At 46.7% G+C, this 26,106-nt stretch overlaps 1 protein-coding gene across 1 annotated transcript in view; it reads left to right on the plus strand.

The window, feature by feature from the left end:
• The first annotated feature begins 15,502 nt into the window (after positions 1-15,502).
• The window catches only part of RAD54L (RAD54 like), a 31,881-nt gene continuing 21,277 nt past the window's right edge, over positions 15,503-26,106 (plus strand). Inside the window, exons 1-3 of the mRNA XM_050801631.1 lie at positions 15,503-16,205; positions 16,309-16,395; positions 18,117-18,236. Coding sequence (XP_050657588.1) covers positions 16,203-16,205; positions 16,309-16,395; positions 18,117-18,236 — 210 coding nt within the window. The 5' untranslated portion in view covers positions 15,503-16,202. The remainder of the gene's footprint in view (positions 16,206-16,308; positions 16,396-18,116; positions 18,237-26,106) is intronic.

Consider the following 26,106-nt stretch of genomic DNA (forward strand, 5'->3'; position numbering starts at 1 on the left):
CTCAAAAAAAAAGAAAAAAAAGAAAAATTAGCCGGGAGTGGTGGCAGGTACCAGTAATCCCAGCTGCTGAGGCAGGAGAATCGCTTGAGCCTAGGAGGCAGAGGTTGCAGGGAGGCAGAGGTTGCAGTGAGCCAAGATCGTACCACCACACTCCAGCCTAGGCTACAGAGTGAGACCCTGTATCAAAAAAAAAAAAAAAAAAAAAAACCATAAAATTTTCTTGTTTTTTGTTTTTGTTTTTGTTTTTGTTTTTGTTTTTGAGACACGGTCTCCACTCTGTCGCCCAGGCTGGAGTGCAGTGGTGTGATCTTGGCTCACCGCAACCTCTGCCTCCTGGGTTTGAGCGATTCTCCTACCTCAGCCTCCTGGGTAGCTGGATTACAGGTGCATGCCAACATGCCTGCCTAATTTGTGTGTGTGTGTGTGTGTGTGGTTTTAGTAGAGATGGGGTTTCACCATGTTGGCCAGGCTATTCTCAAACTCCTGATCTCTAGCAATCTGCCTGCCTTGACCTCCCAAAGTGCTGGGATTACAGGCATGAGCCACCGTGCCCAGCCTCTTAATTTCTTACAATTTGTTTGTTGAAGATTCTGGGCTATCTGACTAACAGAATTTACTGCAGTCTGGATTTTGCTGATTACATACTTATGATGCAGTTCTAAATGTTCTGTGTTCTTGCTATGTCCTGCAAATTAGTAGCTGGATCCAGAGGCTGGATTAAACTCTGATTTGATCACTTTGGCAAGACATTAGAAGGCATATGAATCAGTGGGCGCAGTGGCTCATACCTGTAATGCCAGCATTTTGGGAGGCTGAAGCAGTTGAATCACCTGAGGTCAGGAGTTCGAGACCAGCCTGCCAAACATGGCAAAACCCCGTCTCAAATAAAAATACAAAAATTACCCAGGTGTGGTAGCAGATTCCTGTAATCCTAGCTACTGGGAGGCTGAGGCATGAGAATCACTGAACCTGGGAGGTGGAGGTTGCAATGAGCCATGATCATACCATTGGACTTCAGCCTGGGTGACAGAGTGAGAATCCATCTCAAAAAATAAAAAGAAAGAAAAAGAGAAGGCATATAAATCTAGTTTCTCTATGTTTGTGATTTTTTCAAGTGTTGCCTGTATTAATTCATTGGAGATTGCAAAATGGTGCCTTAATTCTATAATTTTATTTTATTTTATTTATTTATTTTGAGACAGGATCTTGCTCTGTCACCCAAGCTTTAGTGCAGTGGTCGGCTCACTGCAGCCTCCACCTCCAGGGTTCAGGCGATCCTCCTACTTCAGCCTCCTGAGTAGCTGGGACCACAGGCGCAAGCCACCACACCCAGCTAATTTTTTTTTTTTCTTTTGTAGAGATGGGGTTTTGCCATGTTAGCCAGGCTGGTCTTGAACTTCTGAGCTCAAAGCGATCTTCCTGCCTCGGCCTCCCAAAGTGCTGGGATGACAGGCGTGAGCCACTGCACCCAGCCCTAGTCTTCATTTCTACAATGATTTTTTCTTGTATATCCAGTTCTTTCCTCATTCCTTTCAGAATTAGTTCTGTCATCTCGTTTCTGAGTTTTTCTAATTCTGATGTATGTTCTTTTTTTTTTTTTTTTTTTTTTTTTTTTTTTGAGGCGGAGTCTCGCTCTGTCGCCCAGGCTGGAGTGCAGTGGCGCGATCTCGGCTCACTGCAAGCTCCGCCTCCCTGATGTATGTTCTTTCATGTATTATATCATTTTTTTGGTGTCCTTTAGCTTGTTTGTAGTTTTGATATGCTTTGTGGCACATCTTTTTGGTGCACTTTCATTGTCTGTAGTAATGTTATTCTTCTGGTTCTTTTATTTTTTAAGAAGGCTGGAGTACAGTGGCCTGATCACAGCTCACTGCAGTCTCGACCTCCTGGGTTCAAGTGATCTTCCCACCTCAGCCTCTTGAGTAGCTGGACCACAGGCATGTGTCACAGGCATGTCACCACGCCCAACTAATTTTTGTATTTTTAGTAGAGACAGAGTTTCACCATGCTGGCCAGGATGGTCTTGATCTCTTGACCTCATGATCCACCCACCTCGGCCTCCCAAAGTGCTGGGATTATAGGCGTGAGCCACCACGCCCAACCCTTTTTTTTTTTTTTTTTTTGTAGACAGTCTCACTCTATTGCCCAGGTTGGAGTGTGGTGGCACGATCTCAGCTCACTGCAACTTCTGCCTCCCGGGTTCAAGCGATTCTCCTGCCTCAGCCTCCCGAGTACCTGGGAGCCAAGTAGCCACCACGCCCGACTAATTTTTGTATTTTTAGTAGAGACGGGGTTTCACCATGTTGGCCAGGCGGGTCTCGAACTCCTGACCTTAAGTGATTCGCTCACCTATGCATCCCAAAGTGCTGGGATTACAGGCATGAGACACTGTACCCAGCCTTGACTTTGCTACTTTTCTATTGCTCATTTTATGTGAAATTAGTTTTTTTGAACTGAAAGAATGAGGTGAAGTTCAGGAGAGTTTTTATAACATTATAGAGCTCCCTCATCTGTTGTTGCCTGTGGCACCCTTCTGCAATTTCCTGGCTCTGTTCCCCTCCTCCATGTCGGTCTTTAGCTCCTCATTTTTCCTCTGTTGTCCTCATCCTACTACATATTGATTCCACTCAGAGCTATTTTCTTTCTTATTTTTATTTTTTGATTAAGTGTCTCATTCTGTCACCCAGGCTGAAGTGCAGGTAGCAGTATCTCTGCTCACTGCAGCCTCACCTTCTGGGCTCAAGTGATCTTCCCACCTCAGCCTCCTGAGTAGCCAGGACCACAGGCGTGTGCCACCACACCCAGTTTTTTTAATTTTCGTAGAGACGGGGTCTTGCTATGTTGCCTGGGCTAGTCTCAAACTCCAGGGCTCAAGTGATCCTTCTGTCTTGGCCTCCCAAAGTGCTGGGATTATAGGCAGGAGCCACTGTGCACATCCTCTCTCCCAGGAATTTATCCTCAGTGTGGGGCATGGTCATAGAAGGAAGCCCTCGTGGGTCAGTTTTGACAGTTTATAGGGAACCAGACCTGTTCCTGCCCTTTAGTCCTTCCCACTGTGGGCTCCTTTCACTCACCTGCTATTTCATTTCATTTTATTTTTTATTTATTTTATTATTATTATTTTTGAGATGGAGTCTCGCTCTGTCACCCAGGCTGGAGTGCAGTGGCCCGATCTTGGCTTATTGCACCCTCTGCTTCCTGCCTTAGCCTCCTGAGTAACTGGGACTATAGGTGCCTGCCACCACTCCTGGCTAATTTTTTGTATTTTTAGTAGAGACGGGGTTTCACCGTGTTAGCCAGGATGGTCTCAATCTCCTGACTTCGTGATCTGCCTACCTCAGCCTCCCAAAGTGCTGGGATTACAGGTGTGAGCCACCGCGTCCAGCCTCATTTTATTTTTAAAATTAATTAATTTATTATTTTATTTTATTTTACTTTGGAGACAGAGTCTCACTCTGTTGCCCAGGCTGGGGTGCAATGGCGTGATCTTGGCTCACTGCAACTTCTGCCTCCTGGGTTCAAGCAATTCTCATGCCTCAACCTCCCAAGTAGATGAGATTACAGAGGTGTACCACCAAACCTGGCTATTTTTTTTTAATTTTTAGTAGAGATGGGATTTTCACTCTCTTGGCCAGGCTGGTCTTAAACTCCCGACCTCAGGTGATCCACCTGCTTTGGCCTCCCAAAGTGCTGGGATTACAGGCATGAGCCACCACACTTGGCCTGTTGTTTTTTTTCCCTTAACTATACATTTGCTGTCTCAGTTTTTATTTGGGAATTCAAAGAGATTGAAAAGCTGCTACCATAGCCATCATCTTCCCAGATCTCCTCCCTTTGTCCTTTGATGTCTGTAGGATCTATAGTGGCATCCTCTCATTCCTGATATATACTTTGTGCTTCTTCATTTTATTCTTGGTTAATCTTGCTAGGAGTGTATCTATTTTCTTAATCTTTTTAAAGGACCATCTATTGGCTTTGTTAATTTTCTCAGTGTTTCTCTCTTTTTCGTTTCATTGAATTTTACTTGATCTTTATTATTTTCTTCTTTCTACTTTGGTGTTTGTTTTGTTTGTTTGTTTGTTTTTGTTTTTCTTTTGTTTTGTTTTGAGGCAGAGTCTTGCTCTGTCACCCAGGCTGGAGTTTAGTGATGTAATCACAGCTGACTGCAGCCTCCACTTCTTGGGCTCAAGGGATCCTCTCACCTTAGCCTCCTTAGTAGCTCAGATTATAGGTATGCACCACCACTTTCAGCTAATTTTTTATTTTGTATGGACAGGGTCTTACTATGTTGCCCAGGCTGGTCTCAAACTCCTGGCCTCAAGTGATCCTTCTGCCTCAGCCTTCCAAAGTGCTGGGATTACAGACATGAGCCACCATGCCCAGCCTCCTTCCTTCTACTTTATATTTAATTTGCTCAGCTTCCTACAGCTTCTGCGTTTTATTTTTATTTTTTACATTTATTTGTGTATTTATTTTTGGGATAGAGTCTCACTCTGTCGCCCAGGCTAGAGTGCAGTGGTGTGATCTCAGCTCACTGCAACCTCTGCCTCCTGGGTTCAAGCGATTCTCCTGCCTCAGCCTCCTGAGTAGCTGGGACTACAGGCGTGCCCCACCACAGCCAGTGAATTTTTGTATTTTTTTTTTTTAATTTTTATTTATTTATTTATTTTTTGAGACGTAGTCTCACTCAGTCGCCCAGGCTGGAGTGCAGTGGTGCGATCTCAGCTCACTGCAAGCTCCGCCTTTCTCCTGCCTCAGCCTCCCAAGTAGCTGGGACTACAGGCGCCCGCCGCCACGCCCGGCTAATTTTTTGCATTTTCAGTAGAGATGGGGTTTCACTGTGTTAGCCAGGGTGGTCTCCATCTCCTGACCTCGTGATCCACCCGCCTTGGCCTCCCAGAGTGCTGGGATTACAGGTGTGAGCCACTGCGCCCGGCCGAATTTTTGTATTTTTAGTAGAGACAGGGTATCACCATGTTGGCCAACCTGGTCTTGAACTCTTGACCTCAAATGATCCACCCACCTCAGCCTCCCAAAGTGCTGGGATTACAGATGTAAGGCACCTTGCCTGGATTATTTTATTTTATTATTTGAGAGAGGGTCTCACTCTGTCACCCAGGCTGGAGTGCAGCAGTGTGATCTTGGCTCACTGCAACCTCTGCCTCCTGGGTTCATGCGATCCTCCCACCTCAGCCTCCTGAGTAGCTGGGACCACAGGTGCATGTCACCATGCCTGACTAATTTTTGTATGCATATATATATACACACACATACATATATATATGTGTATATATACACACATATATAATACACATATATATATATATTTGTTTGTTTGTTTGTTTTTGTAGAGACAGGGTTTTGCCATGTTGTCCAGACTGGTCTCAAACTCCTGGATTCAAGTGATCCACCTGCCTCAGCCTCCTAAAGTGCTGGGATTATAGGAGTGAGCCACTGTGCCTGGCCCTCCAGCTTCTCAAGGTAGAAACTTAGATCATTAGACAATTGATTTTAAGCCTCTATTCTCTTATAAGCTATAAATTTCTCTCTAAGCATTCTTTATCTACACTGTATTCATTTTTACTATTGTATTTTATTATTGCTCAGTTAAAAATGTCTTACAGCCAGGAGTGGTGTCTCATGCCTGTAATACCAGCACTTTGGGAGGCTAAGGCAGATGGCCACGAGTTCGAGACCAGCCTGGGCAACAAAGCAAGGCCTTGGCTCTACTAAAAAGTAAAATTAAATTTAAAAAATTATTGGCCGGGCGCGGTGGCTCACACTTGTAATCCCAGCACTTTGGGAGGCCCAGTTGGGAGGATCACAAGGTCAGGAGATTGAGACCATCCTGGCTAACATCGTGAAACCTTGTCTCTACTAAAAACACAAAAAAATTAGCTGGGCGTGGTGGCGGGCACTCGTAGTCCTAGCTACTCGGGAGGCTGAGGCAGGAGAATGGCATGAAACTGGGAGGCGGAGCTTGCAGTGAGCCAAGATGGCACCACTGCACTCCAGCCTGGGCGACAGAGTGAGACTCCGTCTCAAAAAAAAAAAATTATTAATAGCAAAACATGGTGGTGCACACCTGTGGTCTCAACTATTCAGGAGGCTGAGGTGGGAGGATCACTTGAGTCCAAGAGTTGAAGGCTGCAGTAAGCTGTGATCAAGCCACTGTACTCCACCCTGGGCAACAGAACAAGACCCTGTCTCAATTTTTTTTTTTTTTTTTTTTTTTTGAGACAGAGTTTTGCTCTTGTTGCCCAGGCTGGAGTGCAGTGGTGCAATCTCGGCTCACTACAACCTCCACTTCCCAAGTTCAAATGATTATCCTGCTTCAGCCTCCCAAGTAGCTGGGATTACAGGCATGCGCCACCATGCCCGGCTAATTTTTTTGCATTTAGTAGAGACAGGGTTTCATCATGTCGGCCAGGCTGGTCTCGAACTCCTGAACTCAGGTGATCCACCTGCCTCGGCCTCCCAAAATGCTGGGATTACAGGCATGAGCCATCACACCCAGCCTCAAATTTTTAAAAACACAAAAATAAAATAAAATTCTTATAATTTCCTTTGTTATTTCTTCTTTTCCTGTGGGTTAATTAGGAGTCTTTTTTTCTTTTTTTGAGTCAGGGTCTTGCTCTGTAGCCCAGAATGGAGTGCAGTGACATGATCACAGCTCACTGCAGCCTCAACCTCCTAGACTTAAGTGATCCTCCCACTTCAGCCTCCTGAGTAGCTAGGACTAAAGGCATGTACCACCACTCCTAGCTAATTTTTTATTATTTGTGGAGACAGGGTCTCACCATGTTGCCCAGGCTGGTCTCAAACTCCTGGTCTCAAGAAATCCTCCTGCCTTAGCCTCCCAAAGTGCTGGGATTACAGACATGAGCCACTGCACCCAGCCTAGAAGTATACTGTTTAACTACCAAATATTTCAGACTTTTCTAGAAAGTCTATTCTTACTGATTTCTCATGTAATTCAGAGAACATATTCTGTAAGTTGTTGATTTTTAAAAATTTATTCAGACATGTTTTATAGCCCAGAATGTGGCCCATCTGGGGAATGTTGCTTACCCCATTGAAAAGAACATCAATTCTTCAGTTGTTGGGTATTCTGCAAGTGTCAATTTGATCAAATGTTTGATAGTATTGTTCAAATCTTCTATATATTTGCAGAATTTTTGTCAACTTGTTCTGTCAACAGATGAAACAAACAGAAAACAAGTAGCAAATGGAAGCCTTAAATCTAAACATGTCAATGATTACACTAAATGTAAGTGGAATAAACACTGCAGTTAAAAAACAGACTGTCAGACTGAAAAAAGAGCTAGATTCATGTGCTGTCTACAAGAGGGATTTTATTTTTAGTTTTAGTTTTTTGAGGCAGTGTCTCATTCTGTCACCCAGGCTAGAGTACAATGGTGCATTGATGGCTTACTGGTCTTCAACCTCCTGGGCTCAAGTGATCCTCCCACATCAGCCCCCCAACTAGCTGGGACTACAGGTGCACACCACCACATCTGGCTGATTTTTGTATTTTTTAAATAGAGATGGGGTTTCACCATGTTGCCCAGACTGGTCTTGAAATCCTGGGCTAAAGCAATCCACCTGCCATGGCCTTGCAAAGTGTTGGGATTACAGGGATAAGCCACAATGCCTGGTCAAGAGATGAATTTTAAACACAAAAATACAAATACATTGAAGGTAGATGGTTGGGGCAAATACATCATGTAAACACTAATCAAAGGAATGTGGGAAATTAGTATTAGGCAAAATAAACTTCAAGAAAGGAGTATTACCAGAGAAAAAGAGGGACATTTTAAAATGATAAAAGGACCAATACATGAAAAATACTTAAAAATTTAAACTTTATGGACCGGGTACAGTGGGACACGCCTGTAATCCCAGCACTTTGAGAGGTCGAGGCAGGTGAATCACCTGAGATCAGGAGTTTGAGACCAGCCTGACCAACAGGGTGATACCCCATCTCTACCAAAAATACAAAATTAGGCCTGGCGCAGAGGCTCACACCTGTAATCCCAGCACTTTGGGAGGCCGAGGTGGGTGGATCACAAGGTCAACAGGCTAGTTTGAGACTAGCCTGGCCAACATGGTGAAACCCTGCCTCTAGTAAAAATACAAAAATTAGCTGGATGTGGTGGCAGGCATCTGTAATCCCAGCTACTTGGGAGGCTGAGGCAGGAGAATTGTTTGAACCCAGGAGGTGGAGGTTGCAGTGAGCCGAGATCATGCCATTGCACTCCAGCCGGGGTGACAAGGCCACACTCCATCTCAAAAAAAAAAAAAAATTTGCTGGGTATGGTGGCACATCCCTGTAATCCCAGCTACTCAAGAGGCTAGGCAGAGACAAGAGAATTGCTTGAACCAGGGAGGCGGAGGTTGCGGTGTGCTGAGATTGCACCATTGCACTCCAGCCTGGGTAACAAGAGTGAAATTTCGTCTCAAAAAAAAAAAAAAAAAAAAATTAGCCAGGCATGGTGGCACACACCCGTAATCCCAGCTACTCGGGAGGCTAAGGCAGGAGAATTGCTTGAACTGGGGAGGCAAAGGTTGCAGTGAGCCGAGTTGCACCACTCTACTCCAGCCTGGGTGACAGAGCGAGACTGTCTCAAAAGAAAAGAAAAGAAAAGAAAAGAAAAGAAAAAGAGTAATACACCCAGGACTGGAGTTGGAGTTTTATTATTATTCAAGTCGGTCTCCCTGAGCATTCGAGGATCAGAGTTTTTAAAGATAATTTGGCAGGTAGGGACTTGGGAAGTGGGGAGTGATGATTGGTCAGGTTGGAGATGGAGTCATAGGGGTCAAAATGAGGTTTTCTTACTGTGTTTTGCTCCTGGGTGGGATGGCAGCACTGGGTGAGCCAGATGACTGGTCTGGATGGCGTCAGCTGATCCATCCAGTGCAGGGGCTGCAAAATATCTCAGGCACTGATCTTAGGGTTTACAATAGTGATGTTATCCCCAGGAGCAATTTGGGGAGGTTCAGCCTCTTGGAGCCAGAGGTTGCACGATCCCTAAACCATAATTTCTAATCTGGTAGCTAATTTGTTAGTCCTGTGTATTGCTCCATTTTCACACCGCTTATAAAGACCTACCCACCAATGGGAAATTTACAAAAGAAAGAGGTTTAATGGACTTACAGTTCCACATGGCTGGAGGCCTCACAATCATGCTGGAAGGCAAGGAGGAGTGAGTCATGTTTTACATGAATGGCAGCAGGCAAAGAGAGAGAGTTTGTGCAGGGAAACTCCCCCATATAAAACCATCAGACCTCATGAGCCTTATTCGCTATCACAGATCAGCATGGGAAAGACCTGCTCCCATGATTCAGTTACCTCCCATTGTGTCCCTCCCATAACATGTGGGAATTCAAGATGAGATTTGGGTGGGGACACAGCCAAACCATATTATCCCTCAAAGGCAGACTTATCCCCAGGCAGGAAGGGGGTCTTTTTGAGAAAAGGCTATTATCAATTTTGTTTCAGAGTCAAACAATGAATTGAAGTCCTTCCCAAAGTTGGTTTGCCCAACACCCAGGAATGAACAAGGACAGATTACAGGTTAGAAGGAAGATGGAATTGATTAGGTCTGATCTCTCTCACTGTCATAACTCCCTCAGTTATAATTTTTGCAAAGGCTGTTTCACTCTGGCCTAGTCCTTTGAGTTATTGCTCTCAGATGTACTATACCTACATATGTTATAAACACCAGAATATGGTTATAGTGTTTGTTTTAACATGTCATATGTCTTTTAAAGAGAATAATTTTTTTAAAGTCAGACTTTTATATTAACCAAAGAAGTTTCCTATTGCTGCTGTAACAAATCGACACAAATTAGTGGTGGAAAACAACACAAATGAATTTTGAGTTTTGGAGGTCAGAGGTCTAAGATATGTCTCATTAGGGTAAAATCAAGGTGCTGGCAGGGCTGTGTTCTTTTTTGGAGGCTTTAATGGATAATCCATTTCCTTCAATTTTCCAGGTGACACTGACTCCTCTGCCTCCCTCTTCCATTGATGAGGATCCTTGTGATTACACTGGACCCATCCAGATAAGCCAGGATAATCTCCCCATCAAAAAGTCAGACAATCGGCTGGGTGTGGTGGCTCATGCCTGCAATGCCAGCACTTTGGGAAGCTGAGGTGGGTGGATCACCTGAGGTCAGGAATTCGAGACCAGTCTGGCCAACATGGCAAAACACTGTCTCTACTAAATATACAAAAATTAGCCGGGCATGGTGGCATGTGCCTGTAAGTCCAGCTACTAGGGGGGCTGAGGCAGGAGGATCACTTGAACCTGGGAGGCGGAGGTTGCAGTGAGCCGAGATTGCACCACTGCACTTCAGCCTGGGCAACAGAGCAACACTCTGTCTCAAGAAAATAAAATAAAATGAAAGTCAGACAATTAACAGACTAATTCCATCTGCAGTATTAATTCTCCTTTGCTATGTAACCTATCACATTCCAGATTCTGGAGATTGAGGCATGACTTTTTTTTTTTTTTTTTTCTGAGACAGAGTCTCACTCTGTCGCCCAGGCTGGAGTGCAGTGGCCAGATCTCTGCTCACTGCACGCTCCGCCTCCCGGGTTTACGCTATTCTCCTGCCTCAGCCTCCCGAGTAGCTGGGACTACAGACGCCCGCCACCTCGCCCAGCTAGTTTTTTTTTTGTATTTTTAAGTAGAGACGAGGTTTCACCGTGTTAGCCAGGATGGTCTTGATCTCCTGACCTCGTGATCTGCCCGTCTCGGCCTCCCAAAGTACTGGGATTACAGGCTTGAGCCACCGCGCCCGGCCAACTTTTTTTTTTTTTTTTTTTGAGACAGGGTCTCTCTCTGTTGCCCAGGCTGGAGTGCAGTGGTGTGATCTTGGCTCACTGCAGGCTCAACCTCTGGGGCTCAAGTGATCCTCCTGCTGTAGCCTCCCAAGCAGCCAGGACTACAGGAACACGCCACGCCACCACACTTCCATAATTTTTGTTTATTTTTTGTAAAGATGAGGTCTCACTATGTTGCCCAGGGTGGTCTTGAACTCCTGGACTCATGCAATCCTCCTGCCTTGGCCTCCTAAAGTGCTGGGATTACAGGTGTGAGCCACCCAGCCTATGAACATCTTTTAGATGCTGTTATTCTGTCTACCACATCCATATATTTACCATTTTTGGTGATCCTCATTCCTTCCTGTAGATTGTTGGGTTACATTTATTTTTATTTTTATGTATTTATTTTTTTAGACGGAGTCTCACTCTGTCACCCAGGCTAGAGTACAATGGGGCGGTCTCTGCTCACTGCAAACTCCACCTCCCAGGTTCAAGTGATTCTACCGCCTCAGCCTCCCAAGTAGCTGGGACTACAGGCGCATGCCACCACACCCAGCTAATTTTTGTATTTTTATTTATTTATTTATTTATTTATTTTTATTTTTTTAATTTATTTTATTTTATTTTATTTTTTTTTTGAGACGGAGTCTTGCTCTGTAGCCCGGGCTGGAGTGCAGTGGCCGGATCTCAGCTCACTGCAAGCTCCGCCTCCCGGGTTTAGGCCATTCTCCTGCCTCAGCCTCCGGAGTAGCTGGGACTACAGGCGCCCGCCACCTCGCCCGGCTAGTTTTTTTGTATTTTTAGTAGAGACGGGGTTTCACGGTGTTAGCCAGGATGGTCTCGATCTCCTGACCTCGTGATCCGCCCATCTCGGCCTCCCAAAGTGCTGGGATTACAGGCTTGAGCCACCGCGCCCGGCTAATTTTTGTATTTTTAGTAGAGACGGGGTTTCACTGTGTTGGCCAGGCTTGTCTTGAACTCCTAACCTTGTGATCCACCCACCTCAGCCTCCCAAACTGCTGGGATTACAGGTGTGAGCCACCACGCCTGGCCTATTTTTATTTTTATTTTTTGGCACAGGGTCTCACTGTGTCACCCAGGCTGGGGTACAGTGGTACAGTCACAGCTCACTGCAGCCTCAACCTCCTGGGTTCATTGATCTTCCTTACCTCAGCCTCCTGAGTAGCTGGGACTACAGGCACACACCACCACTCCCAGTTAATTTTTTTTTTTTGGCAGGATCTTGATCTGTCACCCAGGATGGAGTACAAGAGTATGATCTGGGCTCACTGCAACCTCCACTTACCGGGGTCAAGCAATCCTCCCACCTCAGCCTCCCTAGTAGGTGGGACTACAGGCACACCCACCATGCCTGGCTAATTTTTGTATTTTTTCAGAGACAGCATTTCACCCTGTTACCCAGTCTACTCCTGGGCTCAAGTGATCTGCCCACCTCTGCCTCCCAAAGTGTTGGAATCGTAGGGATGAGCCACCAAGCCTAGCCTGTTATTTTCTTTAGTGTGAAGAATTTTCCTTAGTATTTCAAGTTTGATGGGGATAAATCTACTGTTTTTGTTGATTTTAAATTGTCTGTATTTTGTTTTCATTTTATTTTATTTTTTAATTAAAGGCTGGGCACAGTGGCTGACCCCTATAATTCCAGCACTTTGGGAGGCTAAGGTGGTAGGATTGCTTGAGCCCAGGAGTTTGAGACCACCCTGGGTAACATACTGAGACCTTGTCTCTACAAACAATCAAAAAATTAACTGGGCATGGTCATGCATGCCTGTGGTCCTAGTTACTTGGGAAGCTGAGGTGGGAGGCTTGCTTGAGCCCAGGAGGTCAAGGCTACAGTGAGCTGTGATGGCGCCACTGCACTTCAGCCTTCGTGACAAAGCAAGACTCTGGAAAAAAAAAAAAAAAAAAAAGACCTACTGTAATGCCACATCATCTCAATATATAGAATGTTTTCATCCTAGATTGGACACAGTGGCTAATGCCTATAATCCCAGCACTTTGGGAGGCTGAGGCAGAAAGATTAGCTCAGGAGTTTGAAACCATCCTGGGCAACATAGTGAGACCTCCAACTCTACAAATAATTAACAAAATTAGTCAGGAATGGTGGCACATGCCTATGGTTCCAGCTACCTGAGAGGCTGAGGTGGGAGATTGAGCCTGGGAGGTCAAGGCTGCAGTGAGCTGTGATAGTGCCACTGAACTCCAGGTTGGACAACACAGTGAGATCGTGTCTCGAAACTTTTTTTTATGCCGTTTGCAGAATTTTCCTCTGAAGAACAGCTTTTGTTCTGGCAGGGAGCTAATTTGGCTAGATTTTTAATTCCAAATCAATCATCTGCAGCAGAGGGCAGAAGCTAAAATCTTCATCCAGTTCTACCTTCTACCTGCTGCTTTTTTTTTTTTTTTTTTTTTTTTTTTTTTCTGGGTTTCTTGTTACCCCTGCACAAGTATACGTAAGCAGTCAACCAAGGAATTGGGAGGACTTGTCTTACCCAAATGTTGGGGCTCACCCCCTCTGCAACACTCTCCTTTTTAGGATTTCTCCTGTAACTTTTTGGTTGCCCTGCCTGCCTCAAACTCTGTTCCCTGACACCTCAAGGTAATAAAGCTGTGTCTTCACACCAGAGTTCCTTGCAGATTGGGGAATGCCCTAAGCAAGAGGCCACAGCTTCTCTAATCTCACCAGTTGCAGTTGTATTTGGCCACTGTCCAGTGCCCTGGAATAATTGGTTTTTCAAAATATTTTTTTCCCTGGAGTTTGTCATTGTTATTTGTGGGAGGGTTAATCTGACTACATTTATTTGCTATTACTGGAAACTAGAACCAGAAATATTTATTTATTTATTTATTTTTGAAACAAAGTCTCGTTCTGTCGTTCTGGCTGGAGTGCAGTGGTGTGATCTTGGCTCACTGCAACCTCTGCCTCCTGAGTTCAAGTGACTCTCCTGCCTCAGCCTCATGAGTAGCTGGGATTACAGGTGCCTGCCACCACGCCCGTCTAATTTTTGTGCTTTTAGTAGAGACAGGGCTTCACCATTTTGGACAGGCTGTTCTCAAACTCCTGACCTAAAGTGATCTGCCCGCCACAGCCTCCCAAACAATTAATACTTAATTAAAACGATATTTCTCTCCAGAATTCTTTGTTTTGAGATAGTGTCTTGCTCTGTCCTCCAGGTTGGAGTGCAATGGCACAATCTCGGCTCACTGCAGCTTGACCTTCCAGGCTCAAGAGATCCTTCCAAGCTCAGCCTCTGCAATAGCTAGGACTACAGCTGTGCACCACCATGCCTGGCTAATTTTTTTGTAGAGATGGGGTTTCTCTGTGTTGCCCAGGCTGGTCCGGAAGTCCTGGGCTCAAGCAATCCTCCCGCCTCAGCCTCCCAAAGTGCTGGAATTACAGGTGTGAGCCACCATGCCCGACCTCAGAATTCTTGATAACCCTGTGAGGATGGCTTAAGCTATAGTCAGGTGTGTGACCTTGGACAAGTTACTAGCCTATCTAGGCCTGTTTCCTCACTTACAAAATGGGGACAAGAATAAACCTACCTCATAGTCATGAGCATTATATGAATTTTTTTATCTTAGAAGCTCAGAAATGCCTGGTGGTAAATACTATATATATATATATATACCCTTATCATTATTAGTGAGAACCTAGGTTGTGCATGCCGCTGTTGGGTGCTTTACACACATTAATTTACTTGTCAGAATAACCTTCGGGGGGAGGTACTATTCTAATGCCACTTTAGATATGAAGAAACTGACGTTTTGAGAGATTGGATGATTAAATCTAAGACTCCAAACACCACGCTTCCTCCAACGCGGTTTGGCCTTGGAGAGGAAGGCAGCTTCTTTCAAGACATCCCTGAGCGAGAAAGTCGCGTCATCCGGGGACTCCCACTGCCCGAGTCCACCACGTGGCAGTCTGGGCCGAATGCCTCTCCCCACTTTCTGGGTGGGCGAGGCCTGACTCCAACCCCGGCCCTCTGCTATAGACCCGGCACCACTGTAGATGCAATCCAAACTCCCAGAAATGTGCCGCCTTTCATAATCCCCAGTTGTCCACAACAGGTGGTAACTCCTCCGCTGCTCAATGTGGCGTAAATCGTCCCTTCCATAGCTGCGAGACCACAGCTCACCGACCTGGGACAAACGCCCAAGACAGGGGCCGAATTCCAGCTCGCAGGCAGTAATTCTGCCCCGCTCCTCCCCGCCCATTCCAGCTCTTCTAGCCCTGCCCCGCTCCTCTAACCCAACCTCCCCCCGCTGTTGGCCCCGCCCCTCCCCGCCCAGTCCAGCTCTTCTCGCCCCGCCCCGCTCTTCTCGCCCAACCGCTCACCTCTGATGGCCCCGCCCTTCGCCCCCCCACATTCCCCCTCCTGCCCCGCCCTCTCCCCGCCCCGTCCCCGCCCCTTTCTTCTCGCCCAACCGCCCACCTCTGTTGGCCCCGCCCTTCCACCTAAGTCACGCCTCCTAGTAGGTCAATTTAGCTTCTCCAGCTCCACAGCCCAGACTCCTCATTGGGCGCAGCACTATTCCCGCCTCTTCCTTGGGTCGCGAGGGCCGAACTCATCGAACACAGCCAATGGGTGATACGACAGCAGCGCGGCGGGAGGTTCGATTGACCCGGTCTTGGCGGGTCGGTGAGTCTTGGCGGCTGTTAACGCGCGCTTTGGGAAGAGGAAGGTTGAGAGGGAGGTGCTGGGGTCTGCGTCCATCTCTGTCGCTCTTTTCAGCCCCTCCTGGTATTCCCCTCCTAACCTGGGTCTTTTACAGACCCCGCGTGGCTTCCTGCTCGACCTCCCTGAGTCTTATCCTGGTTTCCACCTCCAGCCCTGGGAAATCTCCTTTCTCCGGACTTGCCCTCCCCACCCAGGCCTCGGACTTTCACCACAGCTTCTCCTTCCTGGCCAGTGATTACCCCCCCCACCCCCCCCCACCCCCACCCCGCCCCGCCGCGCAACTACCTCCTCCCTTCACCCGGACTGGGACCATCATCCCCACTCCACTCCGCCCAGTCTGGGACCATCATCCCCACTCCACTCCGCCCAGTCTGGGACTCCACCTGCCTCCTCCCCCAGTCCCACACTAATCTCTGCTTGGTCTCTTCCACTTTGGCCTAATCTCTCGTCTCGGCTTACTGAGGACGGACACTCTCACAGTTTGGGTGCAAACCCCAGTTCCTGGACGGAGTCCCGCCATCCATGCCCCCTCTTTAATTAGCCGGTCCTCTCAATAATGTAGCAGCCCCCTCTGCTGATTAGACTCTGGTCCTCCTACACGCTTAGCCGCTGCCTGCTTTTGACCTTTGGCTCATGGGTACTTGACGTTTTAAACTCCTAGGCCCAGGATGGTAAGTGTGGGCCTAGGGGTGACTGGGAGTAGCCCTGGGTCAGGGTCTGACAGGCCTAGGCTGCAGGATCCTTGCAGGCACTGTTTCCGTTCTCCCCTTACAGAGGAGGAGCTTGGCTCCCAGCCAGCTGGCCAAGAGGAAGCCTGGAGGCGGGTCCTCTAAAGATGAAGACTGGCAACCTGGCCTAGTGGTGAGCACTCAAGGGGACAGGGAAGGGGGGTTTTCTGTTTGGGCAGAAAAGAAGCCAGGACTTGGTTTCTAGGGTTACACAGCCAACTCCAGATGCCTCTTTTGTATGTTCAGTAAACTTTTAATGAGTGCTTACTATGTGCCAGGCATTGAACAAGATTAATAAAATCTTTGTCCTCAGAGGAGTCACTAGAAGCTAATATAACCTCAGTTTTCCTGGTGGGAAAAGGTATTCTAAAGCAAAAGAGCCGGTTGGATTGGACCTTTTGACTCTGTTTGGAAAAAAGGGCTACACAACAGCAATTAGCAGCCTGCTCTTTTGCTCTTTGTCCCCTGCCCAGTGTCACAGAACAGTAGAGTGTTCTGGGCCTCCCTTAGAGTCCTGGGCTCACTTGGGCCTAGATCTGACAGGTTGGGTCCTTCCAGTCCTTGCTCATACTGAAGTACAGTATATTCTATTTTAGGTTGGGCCCTGTGCGCTGCTTCCTGTTTTGGAGGCTTGCTGGGGCTGGCTATGGGCAGGACCTATGTAAACCAAAATAAATAGGACAGTGCAGCATGGACTTCAGAGAATAAGAGCAGTTCAAGAAGTAGGGGCTTGGCCACTGGAACTTTGAAGGAAGGGATCAGCTATGCAAGGACTAGAAGGCACTTTTTGGCAGGAGCAGTGTGCGAATAAGGTGTAGGGTGGGGGTGCTGGTGTTTGTTTCAGGTGTGTCTGATAGGATCACTGAAGCTTCAAATATCCTGGCAAACTGGCACAAGTGGGTTCTTGCCTAATGGCTTGGTGGGGTTTGCTCAATAGTTGTACCGTGGTGTGCAAGGGGCTCCTCTACCTGTGAAGGAGGCACATTGGCTGCCCCTTGCCACGTACATGGGTCTCAGACTTGAACTTGGGGCAGCATTCTCTGCAGCTGGGTCTGCTGTCAGTTGCTGGTTGCTGCTGAAGATGCTTTTTTTTTTTTTTTTTTTTTGAGACGGAGTCTTGCTCTGTCGCCCAGGCTGGGGTGCAGTGGCCGGATCTCAGCTCACTGCAAGCTCCGCCTCCCAGGTTTACGCCATTCTCCTACCTCAGCCTCCCGAGTAGCTGGGACTACAGGCGCCCGCCAACCCGCCCGGCTAGTTTTTTTGCATTTTTTAGTAGAGACGGGGTTTCACCGTGTTAGCGAGGATGGTCTCGATCTCCTGACCTTGTGATCCGCCCGTCTCGGCCTCCCAAAGTGCTGGGATTACAGGCTTGAGCCACCGCGCCCGGCCTGAAGATGCTTTTAGTGCCAGTGTCCTCACGGCCATGGGTGGCCTGAGTGGGGAGTGGCCTCAGTGGCCTGGGATTTGAAGGCAGCTGTACTCTTGCCCCTTGGAAACTCAGCGAAGTGTTTGGTTGCTCAATCATTCCATGGAGCTTTTGGAGTGAAGCTTTGGGGCCACCAGGACTCCATGCTGTTGGTAGACTTGCTTTTCATAGGCCCGTTTTATTTACCTTTTCCATTGCCCCTGCTCAGTTTAGGCAGGTTATTTAACCGCATTAAGCTCCAGTTTTATCACCTCTTAAATAAGGATAATAAATCTATATAATAGAGTAGCTATGAAGATGATACATTGTAACACGCATGAAGAATTTAGCACAGTGCCTGGCACTTAATAAGCACTTCAAGTGTTAGTTGCCATTATGGTGATTTCTGTGGTCTTCTAGACTTTACCTTTCCCAATTCTCTCTCCTAGACTCCTAGGAAACGGAAATCCAGCAGTGAGACCCAGATCCAGGAGTGTTTCCTGTCTCCTTTTCGGAAACCTTTGAGTCAGCTAACCAATCAACCACCTTGTCTGGACAGCAGTCAGCATGTAAGCCAGAACTGCAACCTGCATGTATATGTCTGCGCCCAGTCACTCAGCCTAGGTAGACTCCTGTCCCTGTAGACTCCTGTCCCTGTAGACTCCCTCAGTACTTTCTAGAGTGGCCAGAAGACACACATCTGTGGGGGCTTTGGACCTGCCCACAGCTGCTGGGGCCTGCTTAGAGAGGTGTGCCTAACTTGTGCCTGGTTTATAGTAGCTACATGGGCACCAGATATCAGATGGTTCAGATTCCTGAGGAAAGGAGGGTAAAGGAACTAGGATCCTCATGTCAGCTCAGACTCTGACTCTGTATATGACTTTAAGGAGTACCAGAGTCATATATTTCCTGTAGTAAAGTCAAACTTAATCACCACCATGGCAGGTTCTGTGCATTGCCTCATGTAATTCTCACGTTTTAAGATGAGAAAACTGAGTCTCAGAAGGGTTAAGTAATTTGCTCAGAGTGGGTGGAGCAGATCTGCCTAGCTCCAAAGCTTTTCCACTAAGCTTTATGAGTAATGTTTTGAAGGAAAACTAGGAATACATAATGGAGATTAGTCATTTGTGCATTCAGCAAACATTTAAACACAGTTTTGTGGCCAGGCGGGGTGGCTCACGCCTGTAATCCCAGCACTTCAGGAGGCCGAGGTGGGTGGATCACCTGAGGTTAGGAGTTTGAGACCAGCCTGGCCAACATGGTTAAGCCCCTTCTCTACTAAAAATACAAAAATTAACTGGGCACGGTGTCATATGCCTGTAGTCCCAGCTACTCAGGAGGCTGAGTCATGAGAATCACTTGAAACCCGGGAGGCAGAGGTTGCAGTGAGTCAAGATCGTGCCACTGCACTCCAGCCTGGACAAGAGTGAGACTTGGTCTCAAAAAAAAAAAAAAAAAAAAACCTAACTAAATAAAAACAGTTTTGGGCCAGGCACAGTGGCTCATGCCTGTAATCCCAGCCCTTTAGGAGGCCAAAGCAGATGGATCACCTGAGGTCAGGAGTTCAAGACCAGTCTGGCAAACATGTTGAAATCCTGTCTCTACTAAAAATACAGAGAAAATTAGCCAGGCATGGTGGTACATGCCTGTAATCCCAGCTACTTGGGAGGCTGAGGCAGGAGAATCACTTGAACCCGGGAGGCGGAGGTTGCAGTGAGCCAAGATCGTGCCATTGCGCTCTAGCCTGGGCAACGAGAGTGAAAATCCATCCCAAAAACAAAAAAAAACAACAGTTTTGTGTAATACTTGATAAATATAGATATATCGCATAAGTTATAAAACACAAACACCTGTGAACCCATCAGCCAGGACTAGAACATTGTCAAACCCATAATCCCTTTTCCCTTCTCCAGAGGTAATCACTATCTTGAATTGTATCCATTATCTTTTGCTTTTATGACAGTTTTAGCATACATACAAAAATCACTAATACAGCCTCAGCAACAGAGTGAGACTCCATCTCAAAAAAAATAATCACTAATACATTTTTTAATTGGTTTTATGAACTTTAAAAAATGGTGTTGGGTAGGCGTGTTGGTTCACACCTATAATCCCAGCATTCTAGGAGGCCGAGGTAGGCAGATGGCTTGAGCTCAGGAGTTTGAGACCAACCCAGGCAACATGATGAAACCCCATCTCTATCAAAAATACAAAAAAAAATTAGCTGGGCATGGTGGCGTGTGCCTGTTGTCCCAGCTACCTGGGAGGCTGACATGGGAGGATCGCTTAAGCCTAGGAGGCAGAGGTTGCAGTCAGCTGAGATCGGCACCATTGCACTCCAGCCTGGGTGACAGAGCTTTTGACCCCATCTCAAAAGAAAGAAAATGGTATTAAAATGGTGTGTAATCTTCTGGGACTGTTTCATTCAGGATTTATTCGAAGTTGTCCTGTGTAACTACATGGCATAAGTGCAGTTGTGGGAGTGCATAACAGGAGACCTACGGGTCTGGACATTGGGGAAGACCTGCCTCTGAAAGATGTGCTGTTAAGTCTTGAAAGATATGAGGGGTTAGACAGGTGAAGAGAGTGGAAAACATTCTTATTTATTTATTTATTTATTTTTTGAGACGGAGTCTCGCTCAGTCGCCCAGGCTGGAGTGCAGTGGGGCGATCTGGGCTCACTGCAAGCTCCGCCTCCTTGGTTCACGCCATTCTCCTGCCTTGGCCTCCTAAGTAGCTGGGACTACAGGCGCCTGCCACCACGCCAGGCTAATTTGTTTTGTATTTTCAGTAGAGACAGGGTTTCACCGTGTTAGCCAGGATGGTCTCAATCTCCTGACCTCGTGATCCGCCCGTCTCGGCCTCCCAAAATGCTGGGATTACAGGCGTGAGCCACCGTGCCCGGCCAGGAGTGGAAAATATTCTAATAGAAAGAACAGCTTATTGGAAAGCCTGGCAACAATAGAGGCAGGTACTGAAAAGAGAGTGTGGGCAGTTGGGGGATGGTGGTGAGAGATGAGAGTTGGAGAGCTATGCAGAGGCTAAGAGTGGAAGGCTTTTCAGAAGCCATGCTAGGAGAGTCTGGACTAAGGTCATTGAAGAGCTTTAGAAGTGTTTTAAGTGGGGGTGGGAGGTAACAGCAGTGTAGAATATCTTTTGGATGCGGAGAGACTGGAGGTAGGGAAACAGTGAGAAAGCTATTGCAGGTGGCCAAGCAAGAGAGAATTATGCCCTGGACGTGGGTTTTAGGGGAATGGGGAATGGGAAGAAGTAGGTGGATTTTGAGAGATACTTAAAAATGACAAGTGGAAAAACTTGGGATTGATTACATGTGGGGAGAGGGAAAATTGAGGATGAAGTTGGGATTTTAGGCTTGGGCAAGGTAGATGGATGGTGGTGTCATTTGCTGAGATAGGGAACGCAGAAGAGGAATGGCATTTGGTGGGAGGGAGATGGCGGGCACTGTAATCAGGGGGCCCATGAAGTTGAATGTATTATACAAAAGCTATTGTCTTTTAATAGCAAAGTTACAGGAACAGAACAGAAGATAGACAACATTAAAAATGTACTTGCAGGCTGGGCATGGTGGCGCATACCTGTAATCCCAGCACTTTGGGAGGCCGAGGCAGGAGGATCACTTGAGCCCGGGAGTTTGAGACCAACTTGAGCAACGTAGTGAGACCCTATCTCTAAAAAACAATAAATAAATTGGCTGTATGTGGTTGCATGTGACTATAGTCCCAGCTACTCTGGAGACTGAGGTGGGAGGATCATTTGAGCTGAGGAGGTCAAGGGTGCAGTGACACATGATACTGTCACTGCACTCCACCCTGAGTGACAGAGACCCTGTCTCAAAAGGAAAAAAAATACTTGCATATAGGAAAATTCAGAAAAGTATAGTTAATGGGTAGAATCTGCTGTGTGATAAGAATGCTACTAACACTGTTTAGTTGCTGTCAATAAGAAATTGTATTTTAAAAAATCCATTGTCCAGAAGATATGAACAGGTTTGTTTATAATTGTTATAGAATTGAAGTGCTGAAACTTGTTCACTGAAACATTTTGACTTGTATTAATGCTTTACATCGCTACATTTATATTAAGAATTCACACAAAAGGCCAGGCAAGGTGGCTCACGCCTGTAATCCCAGCACTTTGGAAGGCTGAGGTGGGCGGATCACGAGGTCAGGAGATCAGAGATTGAGACCATCCTGGCTAACACAGTAAAACTCCATCTCTACTAAAAAATACAAAAAATTAGCTGGGCGTGGTGGTGGGCGCCTGTAGTCCCAGCTACTTGGGAGGCTGAGGAATGGTATGAACCCGGGAGGTGGAGCTTGTAGTGAGCTGAGATCGCGCCACTGCACTCTAGCCTGGCGACAGAGTGAGACTCCATCTAAAAAAAAAAAAAAAAAAAAAAGAATTCACACAAAAAATAAAAATGGTGGAAAAACTGCAATACCTGATTTCTGTCCCCTATTTTTCTACTCACAGTGATATACTTAGGTATTCCTTTTTTTTTTGAGACAGGGTCTTGTGCTGTCACCCAGACTGGAGTGCAGTGGTGCTATCTTGGCTCACTACCTTACTTACCTCCATTCTCCTTCAGCTGGAGCTTGGTGAGCTAACACTGCACTTAGAGAGCAATGGTGGTCTTTAATTCCTTTTAAAATCAGAAGAAAGGCCGGACGCGGTGGCTCAAGCCTGTGATCCCAGCACTTTGGGAGGCCGAGACGGGCGGATCACGAGGTCAGGAGATCGAGACCATCCTGGCGAACACAGTGAAACCCCGTCTCTACTAAAAAATACAAAAAAACTAGCCAGGCGAGGTGGCGGGCGCCTGTAGTCCCAGCTACTCGGGAGGCTGAGGCAGGAGAATGGCGTAAACCCGGGAGGCAGAGCTTGCAGTGAGCTGAGATCCGGCCACTGCACTCCAGCCTGGGCGACAGAGCCAGACTCCATCTCAAAAAAAAAAAAAGAAAAATCAGAAGAAAAATAATACATAGTAATCTAGCCTGATTATACTATTATATTTATCTTTATACCAACGCAGTCTTTTTTGTTTTTGTTTTTTCTTTTTTTTCATAGGGAGTCTTGCTCTGTCGCTCAGAATGGAGTGTGGTGGCGTGATCTTGGTGCACTGCAACCTCCGCCTCCCAGGTTCAGCCTATTCTCCTGCCTCAGCCTCCTGAGTAGCTGGGATTACAGGCACCCACCACCACGCCTGGCAAATTTTTGTATTTTTAGTAGAGACACGGTTTTACCATGTTGGCCAGGCTGGTCTTGAACTCTTGACCTTGAGTGATCTGCCTGCCTTGGCCTCCCAAAATGCTGGTATTACAGGCGTGAGCCGCTGCATCTGGCCTTTTTTTTTTTTTTTTAATGGAGGAAGGGGCCCCAAAGGCAAAAGTGCCTGGGGCTCACAAGAGTCATAGTGTGGCCTTGGAGATGAGGACATTAGCCTTAGACATGATGATTTTGAAGTCTCTACAGGAGATCTAGGTCTGCAGTCGTTTGCAAATGTGGATGTGGAGTAAGGTATAACTAGAAATATATCTGGGACTCATTGGCATAGATATATTTTATACCTGTTAAATGGATTGGTGAATGTGTAGTCAGAAGATCTGAGGGCTAAACCCTGAGCCCTGGGGAGCACTGACTTTGTTTTTTTTTTTCTGAGACAGGGTCTCGCTGTGTCGCCCAGGCTGGAATGCAGTGGTGCGATCACGGGTCACTGCAGCCTCAATCTCAGGCTCGGGTATTGCTGCCACCTCAGCCTCTGGAGTAGCTAGGACCACAGATGTGCGCCACCACACCTGGCTAATTTTTAAATGATATGTAGAGATCAGGTTGCACTATGTTGCCCAGGCAGGTTTCAAACTCCTGGGTTCTAGCAATCCTCCTGTCTTGGCCTCCCAGAGTGCTAGGATTACAGATGTGTGTCACTGCAGCTGGTTGGGAGCACTGAGCTCTGGGAGTGGGGTGAGGGTTAAAAGGCAGAGGAAAAAGAGCTCGTTAGGGGACTAAAGATGAGATCCCGGAAAGGTGGAGAGTAGTGTCATGGAAGTCAAAGGCAGAAAATATTTGAGAAAGAGTAGCCAGCTTCGTCAAGTAAGATACATGTCCATTGGAATTAGGGTCATGTAGGCCATTCGTGATCTTGGCCAGAGTGGAAGGGGCAGAAGACAGGAAGAGTGGGAGGAAAGAAGGGGAGCTATATAAACTTAGTAGAAGTTTGCCTGTGGAGGGGAGGAGATAAGGAATCAAATGAATATTTATTTTTAAGATAGGAGATAATTAAATCCATTTTAAATACTGGTAAGAGCTAGTAGAGGGAGAGGCTGAGATACAAGAGTGATCAGTCATAACAGAGTGATTCTCTGCAGAAATGGGAAGCTTTAGCCTTGGTGGGGAGGAGGGATGCTGTCATCTATCAGAAGGAAAGATTGATATGAATTATCAGTAACCAAATGAACAGAGAATGAGAGCATGCTCCCTCCCTGCCCCCTCCTATAAAGACTGGTGAGTCACCAGACCAGATCCCTGAAGGTTGGCCATTCTTTTTTTTTTTAATTATTTATTTTTTTTTAAATTTTTTTGAGACAGGGTCTTGCTCTATGGCCCAGGCTGGAGTACAGTGGCGCGATCTTGGCTCACTGCAACCTCCGCCTCCCAGGTTCAAGTTATTCTTGTGCCTCAACCCCCCAAGTAGCTGGGATTATAGGTGCCCGCCACCATGCCCAGCTCAGTGTTTTGTATTTTTAGTAGAGAGGGGGTTTCACCATGTTGGCAAGGCAGGTCTCGAACTCCTGACCTCAAGTGACCTGCCTGCCTGCCTTGACCTCCCAAAGTGCTGGGATTACAGGCGTGCACTGTGCCTGGCCAGCCATTCCATTTTGCAGACTGAGCCCTCAGATGTTTTTGGCCAGGGGTCTCCACATTCTTCCTTGCCAGTTATGCAAGCCTGTAGTTCTCCCTGCAGAACCTATGGTTCCTGTGTTCTATTGAAAGTCTTTTTAAATTTGGAGCATACATTCTTGGATACTCAGAGCCTCAAATCTAGCCTTCTATACTGATAATTTTGAAAATATTTCTGTTTTAGAATTGATGCCATATTAAAAAGAAAATTAGGGTCCATCTCCTTTTCCTCTCATTTGACTTAAGAGTAGCTTTTTTGGCCGGGCGCGGTGGCTCAAGTCTGTAATCCCATCACTTTGGGAGGCCAAGACGGGCGGATCACAAGGTCAGGAGATTGAGACCATCCTGGCTAACACGGTGAAACCCCGTCTCTACTAAAAAACATACAAAAAACCAGCCGGGTGAGGTGGCGGGCGCCTGTAGTCCCAGCTACTTGGGAGGGCTGCGGCAGGAGAATGGCGTAAACCTGGGAGGCGGAGCTTGCAGTGAGCTGGGATCCAGCCGCTGCACTCCAGCCTGGGCGACAGAGCGAGACTCTGTCTCAAAAAAAAAAAAAAAAAAAAGAGTAGCTTTTTTTTTTTTTTCCTTTGAGGCAGGTCTTGCTGTCACCCAGGCTGGAGTGCAATGGTGTAATCACAGCTCACTGCAGCCTTGAACTCCTAGGCTCAAGTGATCTTCCCGCCTTGGCCTTCCGAGTAGCTGGGACCGTGTGCCACAGTGCCTGGGTAATTTTTAAATTTTGTTTAGGGGGTGTGTCGGGCGGGGTCTCACTACGTTGCCTTACACTGGTCTCAAAATCCTGGACTTAAGCGGTCTTCCCACCTCAGCCTTCCAAAGCACTGGGGTTATAAGCATGAGCCACTGCACTGGCCAAGGGTCCTTTTTGTTAGCATCTTTCATAATGATTATCATTGCTGTTCATAGTTACAGTCATGCTAATCAAAAATAGTAAAGGCTGGGCATGATGGCTCATGCCTATAATCCCAGCACTCTGGGAGGCCGAGGTGAGAAGATCCCTTGAGCCAGGACTTAGAGACTGCAGTGAGGTATGATCACCACTACTGTACTCCAGCCTGGGCGACAAAGTGAGACCCTGTCTGTTTAAAAAAAAAAAAAAAAAGTGTCAATAAAGGATTTTATTCACATGCAAAGAATTTTGCAAATAAACAAAAGCATTTGAGTTTTTTGCCAACTTTGCCCTCATGTTATGTTACTTAGTGTGATATTGTCATAGTGTGATATTGTCATGTTATTTAGTGTGATAAGGAAGTTCATTTCTACATACTCGTTTTCTGTCTTCTAATATCACAAAAAAAAATTCATTACTTTTTTTTAATTGAAAGTACATTTGAGGCCAGTTGCGATGGCTCATTCCTATAATCCCAGTACTTTGGGGGGCCAAGGTGGACGGATCACTTGAGGTCAGGAGTTCAAGACTAGCCTGGCCAACATGGTGAAACCTTGTCTCTACTAAAAATACCAAAATTAGTGAGGTGTGGTGGCGTGTGCCTGTAGTCCCAG

Source organism: Macaca thibetana, chromosome 1 (assembly GCF_024542745.1).
Source record: "Macaca thibetana thibetana isolate TM-01 chromosome 1, ASM2454274v1, whole genome shotgun sequence".
Classification (NCBI taxonomy): Eukaryota; Metazoa; Chordata; class Mammalia; order Primates; family Cercopithecidae; genus Macaca; species Macaca thibetana.